The 19,930-nt window shown below is 45.0% G+C and overlaps 1 protein-coding gene across 2 annotated transcripts in view; it reads left to right on the top strand.

The window, feature by feature from the left end:
- Positions 1 to 19,930, top strand: part of LOC130130822 (glucosidase 2 subunit beta-like) — a 230,553-nt gene that overhangs the window by 50,589 nt on the left and 160,034 nt on the right. For both annotated transcript variants that reach the window (XM_056300658.1, XM_056300659.1), the window contains exon 9: positions 7,311 to 7,397. In XM_056300658.1, coding sequence (XP_056156633.1) covers positions 7,311 to 7,397 — 87 coding nt within the window. The remainder of the gene's footprint in view (positions 1 to 7,310; positions 7,398 to 19,930) is intronic.

Raw genomic sequence — 19,930 nt, 5'->3', positions numbered from 1 at the left:
ACACAGGTAAAGTGCTAGATGCCATCCCAGTATTCATGGACTTGTGCCCATGCCTGTAGCTACATTTAGTGGAACTCGACAATGGTAAATATGAAATGGTGCAATGGGCTGGAATATTGGCTCCTATTTTGACGACTGCAAGGGAGGAAAACCGAAAACTGGCTTGGGACATAGATCGAATGTAATAGCATTAGCCATTGCCAATGCAATGTGCCACTGATATTTCATCCAGCGACCATGCAATATATAATCCTCTAGATTCCGATCCATAAGTGTCTTTTTCATTCACAGAAAAACCATGTCATTCTTAACCTTTTCCCCCCCCAAACTTGAGAAATTTTGTGAGCAAGTTTTTCTCTAACTTCCCATCTGAAGTGCTTGGAGTCTTTAGCAAAAGGAGCGCTAGCATGAAGCTGCAATATAAGAGGCAAAAATAAATTTTCAATGTAGTCAGCCAGCTAACAGCAGCATGGCACAACTGGGGACATGGTCCGTATTGTATTCTTCTTCCAGGGTTTTTCATTTGTTACACGCTACACCAGTAGCTCTCTTCAGTCCTCATAGCCCCTCTTGGAGTTGTATTTACAAAGCGGAAAGGCCAAAAGGTCGCGACCTGAGTTACAGGGTTCGATTTCAGGATGGCTTAATTTCACATGCTGTGGCCTTTTGAGTCGAGGGAAACACTCACCTCCTCTTTTACTCTCTGTACGTTCTCCTGCGTCCCTGCTCTTGCTTGTTTCATGCTGTATGTTATAGACAGGCCCTGATCGCGTACATGCTTTCACACCTGCACAATTTCAGTGCCCCATATGGTGTGTGCTTTTCTTCTCCTGTGGGCTTAAACGAGGATTTGTATTGCTATTTCTCAATTGGACATTCTCCTCACTATCTGCATCTCTTCTCTCTCTCCCTGCCTGTCTCTCTCCCAGTCCCCTCACTCCCTCCACAGAGTGACATTTATTAATTAAATATGGTGTACTGCTGCAGGATGCGCTTTCTTTTCCACTATCTCCAGACACTAATAATTACATTGGCATTTAGCTCTGTGATAAGCTGACCCTATGGCCTTTATGAAATGTTCCCTGGGCCCAGATACTAAGCAATATATAGACCGCTGTGATGCTGCACATCCACCCATCTGCCAGCCTCCTCGCTTTTATGTTAAGGAAAGAGGCGCTGTTGATTAGTGTGGTCAAAGACTCCATAGGTCTCTGATTTAACACCTGACTTGGATATCAATGTAAACTGAGGTTGAGGTTTGCTATAATCTTGTGCTATGGCTGTTGCTTTGTGTTGGGTCAGAGATGATGATGCAAAGTTCACACAGGTTGAGTCCCATAACACGAATCGACTCATTTAGAAGTAAGAAGAAAGCCACTTTATTTTGTCATTGTACAGTTTTTAGGTTACAGTGAAATTTGTTTTCTGCATTCAATCCATCCGCTTGTATAGGAGCAGTGGGCAGCTGTAGCGCCCGGGGACCAACTCCCGTTCTTGTTTCCATTTGCCTTGGTTAGGGTCCCAGACAGGAGTATGTATTTGTTTTATTTGTTTTTTCCCCCTTTATCTCCTCAATTGAATAGGCTAATTACCCCAATCTTCCGGTCACTGCTCCACCCCCTCTGCTGATCCGGGGAGGGCTGCAGACTACCACATGCCTCCTCCGATACATGTGGAGTCGCCAGCTGCTTCTTTTCACCTGACAGTGAGGAGTTTTGCCCGGGGGACGTAGCGCGTGGGAGGCTTACACTATTCCTCCCAGTTGCCCCTCCAAACAGGCGCCCCGACCGACCAGAGGAGGCACTAGTGAAGCGACCAGGACACAAACCCACATCGGGCTTCCCACCCGCAGACACGGCCAATTCTTTTTTTTTCTAAATGTATTTCTAGTTTTTCTCCCTTATCCTACCCGAGTAACCCAATGGCATATGGCCGGAACGCTTGTCGAATAACTCCCTTGGCTCACGTTTCCACAGTAAGGAGATAGTCGTAACACCAGCCTCCTTCAAACTCGTGTCGGCTGCTCTCACTATTATACACGCTGAAGCCTCGCATGGATTGCATTACCTTCAGGCCGCGAAGGAGACGTAGGGAGAATGCTTTCGTTTGCTTGGCTGCAGGCGCCCGGATGTGCCAGAGGGGTCGCTGGAGAACGACGAGTCCCCGAAGACTACACCGATCTACACCCACTATCTCTCAGGTAAGGGTGGCCTAATGAATGCCTTACCCCGTGGACGCTCTGGCCGTAACCGGTTATGGCAAGTCTGGGATACGAACCTCCCAGCCATATGACGAGTGGATTGCAAGAATGGCGGTTTATTCCACTCAGCCATCAGAGCGGCTGACACGGCCAATTCTGTCTGTTGGGACACCTGACCAAGCCGGAGGTAACATGGGAATTTGAACTTGCGATCCCCGTGTTGGTAGGCAATGGAATAGACCACCACCCCATCCAGACGCCCCAGACAGGAGTATTAACCCTAACATGCATGTCTTTTTGATGGTGGGAGGAAACCGGAGCACCCGGAAGAACCACACAAAGATAAGGGGAGAACATGCAAACTCCACACAGAAAGGACCTGGGACAGCCTGGGGTTCGAACCCAGGACCTTCTTGCTGTGAGGCAACAGTGCTAACCACTGGGCCACTGGGCCACTGTGCCACTCAAGTAGTTACACTCAGCTGTATTACCATGAAAATTGCTTGAAAGTTTACATGTTGTTTTCTTTTTTTTATTTGTGCAGTGATAAAAGTACTGTATTTTATTCTGTGTTGCAAGGTTTCCTTAGAAGAAATTTGGGGGTTTTATTTATTGGTTTATTCCCTTTCTCAGACCTTTTTTTTATTGCTTTGTTTTCTAAATTTGGTTATTATGCAATGTAGATAACTGTACTGTAACATAATGTAGCACTATTTAATTCTAGCTGACAACATCAGCTTTAATGCTGTCTGTCCTAAATGTTATTTATTTTTCAAGAGGACCATAAACAAATGGACATCCTCATTTTAAATTAACACAGCTAATGTCATTTCTCGAATAGTTCGCACTATAACTTAGCTTTTCCACATTCAGGAATGTAGTCTCCTGATGCTTAGGTTAGAGAATAAATCCACAATTCACTGTGAGGCAATCACAAGTTTGGTGTGCCAGAATAATCTCTGATCGTACAATTAAACTGGGGAAACAGATTGGGGGCCTGGCTTGTTCCCACCTGGCACTGGCTGAAACCTCCATGGGAGACATAGTTGAAGTCGTCTAGGCTCCAAATTGGGCCTTTTGGGCCCAGGGGGGATTGTGTGTGCCATCGGTATCAGCTGAGATGATCTGCATTGTGCCCTGGGAAATCTGCCCTATGAGTTCTATTATTTTGGTAGATGTTTCCCTTCTTTTCTGTTGAAAGGCCAGAGAAGAGATTGACCATCACTACTTCACTATCTCAACAGCAAGATGACAATGGAGATTGAGCCAAACAGGGGATACTTCCTGTGAAAATCCACATTTTTGGGGCGTTAGGGTTGTATGAGGAATACCCATGCAAGGAGAAGCTATAAAATCCAGGCTTTACCGTTCAACTGGCAGATCTGTAACCTGGGCAACAGCTCAATGTCATCATTTACCATCTTTTGGTGATATTGTATTGTGATGGATATTAGGAAATTGGCATATCATGGTACGCAGTTTTGTTGTCAAAATTCTTGATAACAAGAATCTGCTTCCCAAAGTTTCTCACAAAATGAGGTATGCAGTATTTGGAGGTAGCATTAATTGAAAATGAGCTTTGGTTTCATATTGTAGTTTACATTACCAAACAGTTCAACGTGATGAGCATCTGCTGGATTCTGAGGCCAGAGATATGCTTGATTTTTAACCACTCGTTCGCATAGACAACCAACTGTCACATATTTGTCTATGTACTTTGAGTGTTACTGGAGGATTCCACTAGAGGGCACACCAGAGAACTAAACAGACAAAACCTCCTTACGCTTGAAAATGTTTTGCCATGCATGGACGTAACATCTCGGACCTCAGAACATTTTTTCAAACAAAATATTTTGCAAACACAACAGGAGTTACTCAGGGAATGGATGTTCTTCAACGCAATGTAACATAATTCAGACAAAGAATCAGAACCAACAAAAGAAAAAGAAAAAAGACAGTATTTAGATCGATGAGAGAAACATGCAGAAATTGACTTTTTCCCATTTATTTTTGCAGGTTTCCATGTCAACTTTTTTTTTGTTGTTGCTTTTTTCCCCTTTTTTTTCTCCCCTATTGTACTTGGCCAATTACCCTATTTTCCGAGCTGACCCGGTCGCTGCTTTGCCCCCTCTGCCGATCTCCGTAGAGGGCTGCAGACTACCACATGCCTCCTCCGATACATGTGGAGTCACTAGCCGCTTCTTTTCACCTGACAGTGAGGCGTTTCACCAGGGGACGTAGCGCGTGGGAGGATCATGCTGTTCCTCCCAGTTCCCCCTCCCCCCCGAGCAGGCACCCCGACCAACCAGATGAGGCGCTAGTGCAGCGACCAGGACACATACCCACATCTGACCAAGCCGGAGGTAACACGGGGATTTGAACCGGTGATCCCCGTGTTGGTAGGCAACGGAATAGACCACTACAGTACCCGGATTCCCCCACGCCTCAACTTCTAAGATGGTACTAATCTCACGCCAGCTATTATCTTCAAAACTTTCCTGCTGACATGCCTACTGTCCCCATACGGCCCCTACACTTGTTCCTAATGCTCATACAATGCATACAGCTTAATGACGTGTGTGTGTGTGTGTGTGTGTGTGTGTGTGTGTGTGTGTGTGTGTGTGTGTGTGTGTGTGTGTGTGTGTGTGTGTGTGTGTGTGTTTGCGTGCTGTATTATAAGGACCTGAATGCTGTGTGGCAGCACTAATCTTTTCTCTTGTGTGGGTTTGTTGTAATAGGTGTCTCATCTTTTTTTCTTTGCTATTTCAACATATATGCAAGGTGATAGATTTTATAAATACAGATCTAGATACCTAATATTCTCTTGCCAGGTACATGCGAGTGGTATTTGTAGAACCATGCCGTTGGGAATAGCTAGATCTATCAAATAACATAGCACAGCATGCAGGCATGTTATTTGATCTCTCTTCTAGCTGTAAGGCAATATCATTGCATACTGTTTTATCAGCCCTCCCATTACTTTGACTAAATCGAGTGCAGGGCGCACATGTCAAAAGTGTGGGTGAATCACCTCTAACAGGAGTCAAATCCCTTGGAGATTGCAGTTCAGAGAAGCTACCTTCATCATAGGTACATAAACGTCAACATGCCTGGTCTACCATGAACATACAGTAACTCCATCTTTTTCCCTGCACAAAGCATAGCATTTCGGTCTGCAGTCTCCACTTTATTACCCTATTAGACCCCCGGTTATATATTTCAACCCCAAGCAAAGGGACCAATTTGCAAGTTACCCAGATTCAGGTTGTTCTCCAGTATTCATTTGATACATTAATAAATTAACATGAATTACATTACAGTTGTATGCCGAGGGAATGGAGAGGGTTTGAATTAGTTCCTTAATTTTCTTTAAATCTTAAACCGTCAGACAAGCAAGGAGAAGGGCTTCGTTTTCATGCCAATACAAATGAGGAGGATAATAAGAAGAGGACAGTAAACATGTTCATTGGTTTAGGCTCATTTAAAATGTATTTTCTTGTTTTTGCGTAGTCTATTGTGACTAACGGTTGTAGAGCAGGTTTTTGATCTCCGGTGCAGTAAGTTGCCAATAGTGGCTGTTAAGTGTATAGTACTGCCTTTGTCTCAATATTTCATCTGCAATGTAGGAGTTAATGCAAATGAGCCTTTTGTTCATTTACCATAATCTAACTGCTTGAACAAGCAGTCTAATCGATCTTAAATAAGCCTGAAATGAACAATGGAAAAACCATTCAAAATGGAGACAGATGAACGCCAAAAGCTGCGCAACAACTTAAGCATACAGCAAATCTACCATCCAGCAAAACTACCATTCAGCCAACTTCCTTGTACACATATAGTTACACAAATACTTTATGCACATGCATACCCATTTTAAATGCATCTTCTTAGGCTTTGCAAAGGCCCCACCAAAGCACAAAAGGACTTTGCAGCACTCCTGTTTGCAGCGACTCACAGCACCCACCTCCAAGTCCGAACGCCCAAATCCACAGTTGTGTTTATTAGCTTAGCTTAATTGTGCATAGTAGTAAAAGGTCAGCACCCACTGTGATACATTGCTGCCAAAATGGCTTCCAAGGGACAGCATTTCACATGAGTAAACACAGTGAGCTGCACCACCTTCCACTCCTCCATCATGGCCCGCCCCCTCCAACCCATCCTTCATCATCCCATTCGGTTCTCTGAGCACAAGGCACCACTGACTGATGGGCATCCTCTGGTAGGCATCGCCCCGCTGGCTCCCGTTTTGAGCTGGCAAAAGGTAGGAGATTAATTCGCTTGTCAATCCAACTGCACCCCCCAATCCCATCCCATAACACCATAGCATCAGCACCCTCCTCCCATCCTTTTCCGTACACGTTGATGTGTGTTCAGATAAGGGGAACGTTGTGTTTGTCCTCCACTGAATTAAAACATGCAGTATATCTGAATAACTACCACCTCCTCCATGATGAATGGTATTTGACTTCTATGAGCAGTAAACTTCTCTGCTTGGCTGTAAAGGCTGATTTAACGAGAGAGTGACTTGAATAGATAAGCAGATACGGCAGTGGATATTGGGAGGCGAGCTGAATGGGAGACGGAGGGTGTGCAGTTTATTATCAGTTATGTAATGCACTTTTTATAAGCCTGTACCTGCGGGGCCAGCAGGCACTGTTCAGTAGATGAGATTGTGAGCGTGTGCACGAGGTGATGTGTGTCAAAGGTGTGTGCACGCTTCGGAGTGGCTGTGCACGTTTCTGATGCAGTCTGTCTATTGTGTCAAGAGTGTCGAGTGCAGAGAGAGCATTTTGAAGTGTTGAAACGTATGTCGTGTACCTGCGAAGGTGCAGTCGGCATAACCCACTGTGTGCATGAGTTTCATAACTTTGTTTTTATGTCTGTGACATTGACAAGAAAATGCATACCACATTTTTGTACAAGTCCACGTTGCAGTGAGTGCATGCAATGACAGAACTAGGTCAAATAGTATTTATCTCCTGGTGATTATTTGAACTTCCTTGATGTAGGAGATGGAGCAGGGTTAACTGCACCAGGATGATTCAGATAATGTCAGTGTATTCCTAACAGGTTTGTGCAGTCTGTTCTGATCTCTATCTTATCCCTGCAGGCTTTGCTGGGAGGAGGCCACCAGATGGATCTCACCATGTTCCAGCACATGCTTTGGAACAATTTGAGGAGTGGAGACAGCATCAAAGTAAGCGCCGTCCTTCATTTCCTCTCCAAAGTCATTGTTCTCCTTGCTTCCTTTTCCATTTGCTTCACTATTTCTGATGGCAACTGCGTTCTTTGACATTCCATATCACTGGCATATGTCCCCTCGATCTTTTTTACTAGTACTCTGTTCTCTTGTTTGCTCTTTTATTTCTCCCTCTTTTCCTCAATCTTGAGTCCATTCTACTAGATAAGTGGCTCTCAATCAGGTTCTCGGTTACCACCAACACTGCTGGTTTTCTTCTTTACCAGGTCATTAATTAAATTCACCTGTTATTCCAGTTTTTCCAGTCTCCAAATCAGGGGCTTTGTCCGATTACTTTGCTGTGGACTACATACTAATAGTATATACTGCATACTAACAAGTACTACATACTGTTTAGTACTTTCAATCAAAATGTGTTTAATAAGTGTCCTCCGTCAACCAGTGGATTTGACAGCAGGCGGGTATGGCTCACGTAACCTATATCTCCATGGTAACCAACCAAACTTACCATTTCTGTGTTGTGAAGAGAGATAATAGTATATTAGTATTCTCCAGCAGTATTCACATATATGGAGCAGCAACATGGTTAATATTGCTGTTCATATACACCCAAAACAAGCCTTGTACAACAAAGGCTGCTGAATGGCTGTCGCGCTGATGTCCACCATCTTGGTTGAGAAATTTTGGTTGGCCGGAAACTGCCTTCTGTATCTGCACGGTAACTACGCAAAGTTGCCAATTCTTCCAGAATAGTGTTCCATCAAACCATATTAGATTTTGCTGAGCAAATAACATATGTCCTGGCAATTTTGGTATACTAGATTTTTCCATTCTACAAGCACCCCCCCCCCCATCATTTTTCTCCCCAATTGTATCCAGCCAATTACCCCACTCTTCCAAGCCGTCCCGATCTCTGCTCCACCCCCCTCTGCCGATCTGGGGAGGATCACGCTATTAACCCCAGTTCCCTTTCCCCCCCGAATGGGCGCCCCGACTGACCAGAGGAGGCGCTAGTGCAGCGACCTGGACACACACCCACATCCAGCTTCCCATCTGCAGACATGGCCAATTGTGTCTGTAGGAACGCCCGATCAAGCTGGAGGTAACGCGGAGATTCGAACTGGCGATCCCTGTGTTGGTAGGCAATGGAATAGAGCGCCACACCACCTGAACGCCCCATTCTACAAACGTTTTAATATAATACATAGTGTAGTGTGTATTACAGCCATTGTACACTGGTGAATTATAATAATTAATATTAATAATAATTAGCAGTACAGGTGATATCTGAGGACCTCATTGAGAGTCACTCTTATAGATCTTTAACTTATCTCTGGATTTCCCACAATTTGTATCCATCACCTCGACACACCGGCTCTTCTCATAGTATATTCCAAAGATGGACCACTGTTTCTCACTTTGTTTTGACATGAAAACAGTGATGAGCCAGTTGGTTGTGATAACATTTATCTCCCTCAGGTCTGTCCTCCATTTAGTACCACAGTGCAAATCACCTTGTAGCGCCTTCCTTCACCGACTTTGCGTTACCATAGCATCCCTGAACCGCTAGCAGATTGCATTCTGGCCATAGCATGATAAACTGCTTGTTTTTCATACAACAGGCAAGGCTGGGAAGAAAAGGCCCGTGCCTCCCCCTCTCCTGAACCAAAGACGCTGTTCGCATGAGATACCATCCTTTCATTTCCCCTCCTCCAGATAAAAAGATGAGAGGAGGAATGAAAGTGAGGCCTATCGCTGGGCAGCTGTGATTGAGTCCCTTCGCTAAGCCACTGAGAGAGTCTGTACAAATAACCCGCTCAGCTGATAAGAAGTCAGTCATTTCCATAGACAAAAATGTCAGGGTCCAGATTAGATTTCGCCATCCGACCAGCTTATCTTGGGCTGTTCCATCATGAAATGTGAATAATAAGTAACGTCTTGCCCTGAATTTTTACAAAAACACACATTAAAATACATATGGTCTTATGGGTTTCCAATATGGATTGGATATGGTAGCACTCACAAAGTTCAAAACTGGTAGGAAAACTTCAATTTCACCTTTTTTATTTGTGCCAGGCCACAAAAGAAACATGCTGATATTTTGGCCTGTTGACCTTCATCACGTCACGTTATATTCGGTCTCAGCACATATCTATCCATCCATCCGTCGATCAACAGGTTCTGTTACGAGCTCAGGGAGGACCCAAACACAGGACACACAGACAGGAGGATGTGGTAAGCCCTGGCTTAATGAGTAGAGGCAAGAAGAGGTCAGAACACCAGGGGATCAGAATAATGTGCGACCAAAAAGACAGGGAGCAGGCAGGCGGATAAACAGTTTCAGAATGCAATTCCGGTTATCGGGAAGTCAGTCCAAAACAGGTGACAGAGCAGGCAAGGGGCGGGCAGCAGACACAGAGTCCAAAGTTCAGGCAGCAGAGTAAAACACAGGTCAGACAAAAAGTTCACAAGGAATAAAATCCTGGCCTACTTAGGCACTGAAACTCACAAGACAATCTGACAAGGGCACAGGGAAACCAGGGAGTATACATTTTGAGGAGCTAATCAGGGAATGGGGAACAGGTGTAGAAAACACAGGGTTGACTGGTGGTCAAGCAGAGGCAGGAACTGAAACAAAATTTCATACCTCAGTTTTTCTATTTAATATATATATATATATATATGTATATATATATATATATATATATATACTGTACTGATCCTCATAGGGAAATCATGCTCTGCATTTAACCCATCCTAGCTGTGTAGCTAGGAGCAGTGGGCAGCCACCGTGCAGCACCCAGGGACCAACTCCAGTTCATCTTGCCATGCCTCAGTCAGGGACATAGACAGGAGTACTAACCCTAACATGCATTTCTTTTTTGATGGTGGGGGAAACCAGAGCACCCAGAGAAAACCCACTGCAGACACGGGGAGAACATGCAAACTCCACACAGAGGACGACCTGGGATGACCCCCAAGGTTGGACAACCCTGGGGTTCGAACCCAGGACGTTCTTGCTGTGAGGCAACAGTTCTAACTACTGAGCCACCGTGCCGCATTTGTTCTTATATTGTGACACTTGTCACAGTGAATCCTGGTGCCATCACTTCCCCAGGTAAATGGCGCACACGTACACAGCTATCCATGTGCTCTAAAAGGAAATGGGACTCATCGGACCAGGCAACCTTCTCCCGCTGCTCCTAGGTCCAGTTCCAGTGCTCGCCTACTCATTGTAGATGCTTTAAATGGTGGACAGGGGTCATTATGGGCACTAACCGGTCTGCAGCTACACAGCCCCATATGCAGCAGGGTGTGATGCACTATGTGTTGTGACATATTGCTCGTAACCATCATTAAAATTTTCTGTGACTTGTGCCACAGTAAACCTTCTGTCGGTTCGGACCAGACGGGATCGCCTTCGTTGCCCTCGCACATCGATGAGCCTTGGGTGCCCAGCACCCTATCACCAGTTTGTTGTTTGCCCCTCCTCGGACCACTGTCGGTAGGGAACTCACCACCGCTGACCGGCAGCACCCCACAAACCTTGCCATTTCAGAGATGCTCTGACCCAGTCATCTGGCCATAACAATTTGGCTCTTGTCAAAGTCACTGAGGTCTTTACTCTTGCCCATCTCTCCTGCATCCAACACGCTGACTGCGAGGACTGATTGTTCACTTACTATCTAATCTACCCAGAGCTTGACGTGCACTTGTTTGGAGATGATCATTATTCAGTTCACGTCTGGGTGGTCATAATGTTTTGGCTCATCAGTGTATATTGCATGAAGAGAAGAATCCTAACGGCGAGCATGCTTGTGTGCAGTGTACATAAATGGATGACAAATTCATCTAGGGACCTGAAAAGCTGACTTCCTGAGGCAGTGATGTCAATTTCCATTTGGCTTTTAAGCATTGACACGACACTTGGCTTACCGTGTTTCCATATCCCTGTATCTACAAACTGAGTTTCTCGTCATTGAAGGTCTGATGAGTCATCGCTGTCGCATCCAGATATATTTATACCATTTTATAATCTAATATTTATAACACCAACCCCGGCCCCAGTCCCCTCGTATTCTTTACCTCCATTCTCTCATTTTCATGAGATGCCTGAATCAAAAAATCCTTAGAGGGGGGGAAAAAAAAAGTATCATATTAATAATGGTGACAGATTTGACCTTTTCATGCAGATACAAAGGGACTGTGTTGGCCCCCAGCTCTAATTGCATTTTGTGTTATGTTGAAGCCTTGCGCCATAACTGTTGGCTTATTGCGGGTTTTCACTGTACTGCAGCTCAACAACGGGGTCAGCACAAATACAACAACAGCCATGACAGCGTCTCCTGTTTTAAAAGCAAACACTGGTAATGACTCACCGTGTGTCTCTTACAACCCAATTATAAGGTAATTATCCAGCCCCCTCTCCAATTTCATGTATGACTTAAAGCCACCCTTTATCAAAGCATTACAGTGTGGTTTATGGCAAAGTCAGTGGTAACCAAAATGTTGGGTTTTTTTTGCAATGGAAGTTGATATGGAATTTCTGCCCCCTTCCAACCCCCAAATCCAACCCCCCCTTCCCGATCCCATCTTAATGGGGCAGTTATCATTGTTCCTGAATCTTTTTCTTTGTTTGCATATGTGGAGATTTAAATTATGGATAAACACAAATGATTGGTCTAAATTTCCACTCTGCACAAAAGCCTTTTTTGGAATGCCCCACTTGGCCTCACTGGTCAAAGTTTGAGCAAATTCCTTTATGACAATAAATATAGTTAAATGCAAATGTCAAAGTCTGGAGACGGTGCGAATTTACCCACATCCTGAGCTAACTGCTTCTGTTTTAGACAAAAAAACAGTTTTACGTAACAGCAATTGTCCCTGCCTTAAATCCTGTCATTCATACCACTTAAAGAAAAATGGGGCTTTGCACAATGTTTACTTCTTTGTTTTTTATTCATTTATCTTGTTTTGTTTTGGGGTTTTTTTTCTTTGTATTTTCCCCCTTTTTCTCCCCAGTTGTATCCGGCCAATTACCCAACTCTTTCCGAGCTGTCCCTATCTCTGCTTGACCCCTCTGTCGATCCGGGGAGGGCTGCAGACTACCACATGCCTCCTCCAATACATGTGGAGTCGCCAGCCGCTTCTTTTCACCTGAAAGTGAGGGATTTCTCCAGGGGGGCGTAGTGTGTGGGAGGATCACGCTATTCCCCCCAGTTCCCCCTCCCCTCCGAACAGGCGCCCCGACCAACCAGAGGAAGTGCTAGTGCAGTGACCAGGATACATACCCACATCCGGCTTCCCCACTGCAGACACAGCCAATTGTGTCTGTAGGGATGGCCGACCAAGCTGGAGGTGACACGGGGATTCGACCTGGCGATCCTCGTGTTGGTAGGCAATGGAATAGACCACCACGCCACCTGGATGCCCCACAGTGTTTACCTGTAATTGTCATCTTTATAGGCACTTAATACAAAGGCAGCCTGACAGGAAGAAATACCTTGCCAGATGCTTGTGTTGACCAGTTGGTGAAAAGAAGAGCAGCTCCTGGTTGAGCGGTCTTGAACAAACCTCACTACAGAGTAAATAATATTGAAAGGTTCACACCTGGAGGAAGGGAGGACAAAGCAAAGGCTTTCTCTTTGTATTGGTGTTACCTATACAGTATACTTCCATGTCCAAAATTATTTAAGGCAAAATAAGCATCAGCATTTAATAAGACTAGTTAGACCAGTCCAAGACATGGACTGTGATATTTTTGTTGAAAATTGTCCAAGGAGGGACAAACCACAAACCGGCGATAGGGTGTTGGGCGCCCAAGGCTCATCGATGCGCAAGGGCAACGCAGGCTGACCCATCTGGTCCGAGCCCATAGAAGGTCTACTGCAGCACAAGTCACAGAAAATTTTAATGTTAGTTACAAGAGGAATATGTCACAACACACAGTGCATCAAACCCTGCTGCGTATGGGGCTGCGTAGCTGCAGACCGGTCAGAGTGCCAATGATGACCCCTGACCCCAGCATCTTCAATGGGCACACGGGCATCGGAACTGGACCTTGGAGCTGTGGAAAAAGATCACCTGGTTGGATGATTCCTGTTTCCTTTTTGATCATGTGGATGGCTGTGTACGTGTGTGCTGTTTACCTGGGGAAGTGATGGCACCAGGATGCATCAATAAGAACATTAATTCAGTATCCAAACTGCTTATCCTGCTCTCAGAGTCATGGGGATGCTCGAGCCTATCCCAGCAGTCATTGAGCAGCAGGCGGGGAGACACCCTGGACAGGCCACCAGGCAATCACAGTAAGAACAAATATGATTAAATAGAAAAACTGAGAAATGAAATTCATTTTGATTGTCAAAAGGTAAACATCATTCCATTGGTGCAAAGTGGGGCAGGGCAAGGGAGGCGTGTATGTGTGACATGTAAAACTCCTATAAAAGGAAGACGCTAAGGGGAGCGGCCGGAAATCAAAGGAAAAAAAAGGGAACTTGGAATGCCAGGAGAGATGGAAAAAAAGAGAAAAAGAGACGGATGCCTTGTGAAAAGTGTGTGGATTACCAGGGAACCTAAAAAAAAATTTAAAAAAATACTCTGACAGTGAATGGAGGACTGGTCCATGAGTTGTCCAACTTGCCACTAATTGGGTGAGAGCACTTTTTCCCGCATAAGCTTTTTAGGAATATATCGAGTAGAGATCGGTTTCATGAGTTTTCTGGCTTTTGTTCGTTTTGTGACCAGGAAAGGAAAGGAAAGACTTTTTTCTTTTTACCAGGCCTAAGTTTTTCTTCTTCATCAAATATTGAACAAAATTATGGATTTCTGGACTCGCCGCCATTTACCACATTAGACACAACAGACATAGACTCAAATGGTTTGCTTGGTGATGGATGTCGTTTTGATTTGAGTTTAATTTTTTTATGTCATGTCAAGAAAACCATTATTCTGGTAAATTATATTGTTTAAACTGTACAGGGTGTGTGGCTTCATTTCAGTTTTAATTGTTGTAGAGTGCATAAAAGATCTCTTAAAGAACCCGGTATTTCTTTTTCTTTTTTATAACGCCAGATAGTTATTGGAGCACTGTCTGTTTGTTTTTACTGTGGGAAGACGACAAGCCAGTGGAGGCAGTGTGATGCTCTGGGCAATGTTCTGCCAGGAAGCCCTGGGTCTGGCCATTCATGTGGATGTCAATTTGACACGTGCCACCTACCTAAACATAATTTCAGACCAGGTAGACCCCTTCATGGCAATGGTATTCCCTGATGGAAGTGGCCTCTTTCAGCAGGATAATGCGCCCTGCCAAACTGCACACATTGTTCAGGAATGGTTTGAGGAACATGATGAAGTGTTCAAGGTGTTGTGCTGGCCTCCAAATTCTCCAGATCTCAATCCAATTGAGCATCTGTGGGATGTGCTGGACCGACAAGTCCGATCCACGGTGGCTCCACCTCACAACTTACAGGACTTGAAGGATATGCGGCTAATGTTTTGGTGCCAGATACCACAGGACACCTTCAGGGGTCTTGTAGAGTCCATGCCTTGGCAGGTTGGCACTGTTTGGTGGCACATGGAGGGACCAATAGCATATAAATCAGGTAGTCTAAACCTTTTGGCTCATCTGTATATATGAAGGCTGAACAAGTGATGAAAGTATTTTTCCTCTTAAAGACATTTTCAGAAGATTAGAACCAGTCAAATCAGAACAAGCAATAGGATATGATTGATAATGTAGAGACAGTATGGCAGTACTGCGAGGTATATTTTAGGGGTTTGGGAAGGGGGCTATGCCGGCGACATGTGCCAGAAGGGGTACATTTATGTGAACATTTAATGGACCCCCTGCTGGTGCCGCCGGCACATCTCTTGTGAAGAAGTCTAAGCAAACCTGACGTCAAGAGCATTTGAGGGGGGGGGGACTCCAGCCATTACATTGTAGGGTTGTTCCCCCCTTTCTCTTCCCTCTTTTTTAAGCAAAGACAACTTTGGTGAATATTTCATGGGGTACATTGCCTCAGTTTCACTCGGCCGAGCAGGGAGAGTGGCACGCGATGACTACTGACAGGCCGATAGGCAAGCATCCACCAGAAGACAACCCTTTATATTTGGGTCTGCTCTCAAGGCACCTCAACCCTTTTCCCCCCTTTACATCTTTCACTGTCCCAGAGAACATTTTTTTCAAATGCGGAGGGGGATGACTGAAAATTTGGCCTATTTTTTAGTTCACTTGACCTCTTTCAATGACTAGTCCACAGCTGTCTTATCAATGCAGTTATTTAACATGAACATAAATATTGTTTTATAAATTGTACAGGTTTGCATTGCTATATGGTGTGATTAATTAATTTTGTAGAATACAGAAAAGGATTTTTTTTCTACTTTCCCCCACCTCCAGACTTAGTGTTTAATTGTGTTTTGACTAAGTTTTAGATCTCTTTGGTGTTAGATCTCAAGATGGCACCGCAGACGGCAGCCTCAGTTCTGCGCTCTCTAGTACTTTTTCTGTGTTTGTTTAGTTTCCAGCTCTCACTCTCTGATCACATTCAGCAGGGAAGAACTTTTAAACCTCCGACTATCCACTTGTCAAACTTCTTTACTGTTTTTCATTAAACCTGAAAGTTTTACCAAGCCTTTAGTTGGAGGAGCAGCAGCTCTGTATGGTTTTCGTTGCAGCCGACGACAGGGAAGCGAGCCGGGGTGCTCGTTAAACTGCGACAGCAGGGATTTTGAGCAGCACTCCCATCAATCCACCTGGCAAATGTCCAACAAGATGGACAAACTGCTGCTCCTCAACAGAACAAACTTGGACTTTTCCAAATCTGATGCCCTGTGCCTCACTGAAACCTGACTTGGTGAGCATATTCCGGACCACTCATTCCATCTGCTACACTTCCAACTCCTCCTTGTGGATCATGAAACGGAGCTAAAAGGGAAAAAAACGGGGAGGCGGAATTTTCTTCTTTATAAACAAAGGTTGGTGTACAGATGTTACAGTGTTGAGTAAATCATGTAGCCCTCACTTAGAGACCATTTTCATTGACTGTAAGCCATTTTATTCGCTGCGGGAGTTTTCATCATTTATTCTGGCTGGTGTCTATATTCCACCCCAGGCCTGTGTTAATGAAGCGTAACAACACCTGGCTGACTAGATAATAAACATGGAGCACAAATATCCAGACTCTTTTCTCATTATCCTTGAAAATTTTAACAGAGCGAACTTCAGCCATGAACTGCCAAAATACAGAAAAGTTAAGTGTCCCACTGTGGACAAAAACACACTTGATCATTGCTAAGCAGTATTAAAAGACACCTATTGCTCTGTCCCCTGTACAGCCTTGGGACTCTCTAATCACTGTCTGGTTCATCTTCTTCCAACCTACAAACAGAAACTGAAACCTGCAAAGGCTGTGGTTAAAACTGTGAGGAGATGGACCAAAGAATTAAAACGGGAGCTTTAGGCCTACTTTGACTGCACTGATTGGAGTGTTTTTAAGGCTGCATCTACAGACCTGGACAAACTTACTGACACTGTGCCATCTTACATCAGCTTTTGTGAAGACATGCATGTGCCCACCAAAACTTTCCACACCTTCAATAACCATAAGCCCTGGTTCACAGCAAAAGTCGGGCAGCTTCGTCAGGCCAAGGAAGGGGCCTACAGGAGTGGAGATAGGATCCTGTACACTCACACCAGAAACATACTGACAAAGGAGATCAGAGTAACCAAAATGGGCTACACTGAAAAGCTGAAAAACAGGTTTTCAGCTAACGATCCTGCATCTGTGTAGAGAGGCCTGCAGGACATCATCAACTACAGGAGACCCCCCCCCACACACACACACACACATACACACGCACACACACACTGCAGAGAATCGTCAACTGGCTGACGACCTGAACATATTTTACCGCAGGTTTGATAAGCCCACTCTCACATCCCTCACCCTCACTGGCCACATCACACAACCAACTGCACCCCCTGCCAGTCCCTCGACCCTCCCCACTGACCCCTCGCCTGCATGCAGGATCTGTGAAGAGGATGTGTGTCAGCTCTTCAGGCACCAGGCCTGGACGGCCTTTCTCCCTCTTGCCTGAAAGTCTGTGCTGACCAGCTGGCCCTCATCTTCACACTGATCTTCAACAGATCACTGGAGCTGTGTGCAGTCCCCTCCAGCTTCAAAAGCTCCACTATCGCGGTCCCCAAGAAACCCTGTATCTCTGGATTAAATGACTATATGCCCATCGCCCTGACATCTGTGGTCATGAAATCCTTTCAAAGACTGGTGTTGTCCTACCTGAAGGACATCACAGGCCCCCTACTGGGCCCCTTGCAATTTTCCTACCGGGCAAACAGGTCAGTGGATGATGCAGTCATCATGGGACTGCACTACATCTTGCAGTACCTCCACTCTCCAGGGACATACACAAGGGTCCTGTTTGTGGACTTCAGCTCAGTGTTCAACACCATTGTCCCAGACATCCTCCACTCCAAACTCACCGATCTCACTGTACCAGCCCCCACCTGTCAGTGGATCAAAAACTTCTTGACAGACAGGAGACAGCAAGTGAGGCTGGGGAAAATCAAATCCAGCACCCGGACAATCAGCACTGGCACCCCCCAGGGATGTGTGCTCTCCCCTCTGCTCTTCTCCCTCTACACAAATGACTGCGACTCAGGAGACCTGTCTGTTAAACTCTTGAAGTTTTCAGATGACACAACGATAATCAGCCTCATCCGCCATGGTAACGAATCTGCATACAGACAGGAGGTTGAACAGCTGGCCCTCTGGTGTGGTCATAACAACCTGGACCTGAACACACTCAAAACTGTGGAGATAACAGTGGACTTCAGGAGGACCCCCCAACACTAACACCCCCCACCACCATACTCAACAAGCCTGTGTCTGCTGTGGAAACCTTCATGTTTCTGGGATCCACAGTCTCCCAGAATCTAATGTGGGCATCCAACACAGACATAGTCATCAAAAATGCACAGCAGACGACGCACTTTCTCCATCAGCTCAGGAAGTTCAACCTGCCTCAGGAACTGCTGATTCAGTTCTACTCTGCAATAATCCAATCTGTTCTCTGCACATCCATCACTGTCTGGTTTGGATTGGCCACCAAACAGGACAGGAACAGACTACAATGGACAGTCAGGACTGCAGAGAAAATCATTGGTGCCAACCTGCCCTTCATTCAGTACATGCATCTCCAGAGTGAGGAATTGGGCAGGCAACATCACTGCAGACCCATCACACCCTGGTCAAAACCTGTTCCAACCCCTCCTCTCTGGTAAGCGCTACAGAACACTGTACGCTAAAACAACCAGACACAAAAACTGTCATGTCCACCTACCTCATGTATATAAGTAACCTGCTAACATATTAATTCCAGCATCTTTGCATGCTGCACCATTGCACTATTGCCTCCCTGTTTCACCTGTATGTAGCCATTCCTTGTATATATTTCTGAAGATTGTTGTGCTATTATTCTATGTAAGTACATTGAGAGCCACTAAACCGGAGTTAAATTCCATGTAAGTACAAACATACATGGCCAAATAAAGTTGATTCTGATTCAGTTCAGTACATTGCAGTCTCCAAAGCAAAGAGATTTTCAAGCGATACAAGCGCATGGACTCGTTATATATGTTTGTTACTGTCTTTCTAGATAAAGAAACCTGAAGCAAGGAAATCTTATTGTGAGAGCTTTTCTATGTTCCCATCATCATCATAACCTGGCCTTCATTTTCTCCTCGCCTGGAGCCACATTAGTAAATGGTGCTATATAAACAACACAATGATAAGTCACAGAAAGTTTAATCAACCAAATGGATGCTGGCGAAGAGGATGTTACAACATAGAAGAGCTAATGTGTCAGGCCAGGACTCCACAGTCTACACCCATCTACAGGCCAGTGGCCACTCAAGGATGAGAATGTGCACATCCTTGATAGGGAGGAACACTGGTTTGAACAGGGAGTCAAAGATGCCATCTATGTGAAGAAGGAATGACCATCCCTGAACCGGGGGGGGGGGGGGGGCTAAGAGTACATCTGCCGCCATCTTACAATGCTGCAATTGCAATTATTCCTCAATCCTCTGTGACTAGTTCATATTGCCATTGAAACTCTAGTTAATGGTCATGACAGTTTGCATATGAAACTGATCATTGGTTTCGGTCGTTATACCACTGTATTGTTTATAAGGGTGGGGATAACTGCAGTCAGGATAGACTGAAGAGGTCACTTAGATGAGTGATGAAACGTATCTGTCAATAAACATGGTGTCCAGATGAACTGATTCACCTTTCTGGAATTTCCTTACCTGGATTATTGAGCATGCATCAAGACAATAATAAGTGTGTCCTCCGACATCTGTTGCATCTTTCCACACAACTCAAACTCCAAGGACCAACCTCCTAACATCATATTCCTCAAGCGCGAGCCTCTGTCATTGCCTTTTTTCCCCCATGCTATTGGAAAGCACACTTCATTTCCCCTCCCAACATTCAATTTCATGG

The sequence above is a fragment of the Lampris incognitus genome, chromosome 20 (genome assembly GCF_029633865.1).
Source record: "Lampris incognitus isolate fLamInc1 chromosome 20, fLamInc1.hap2, whole genome shotgun sequence".
NCBI lineage: Eukaryota > Metazoa > Chordata > Actinopteri > Lampriformes > Lampridae > Lampris > Lampris incognitus.
This window is presented reverse-complemented; position numbering and strand designations above follow the sequence as displayed.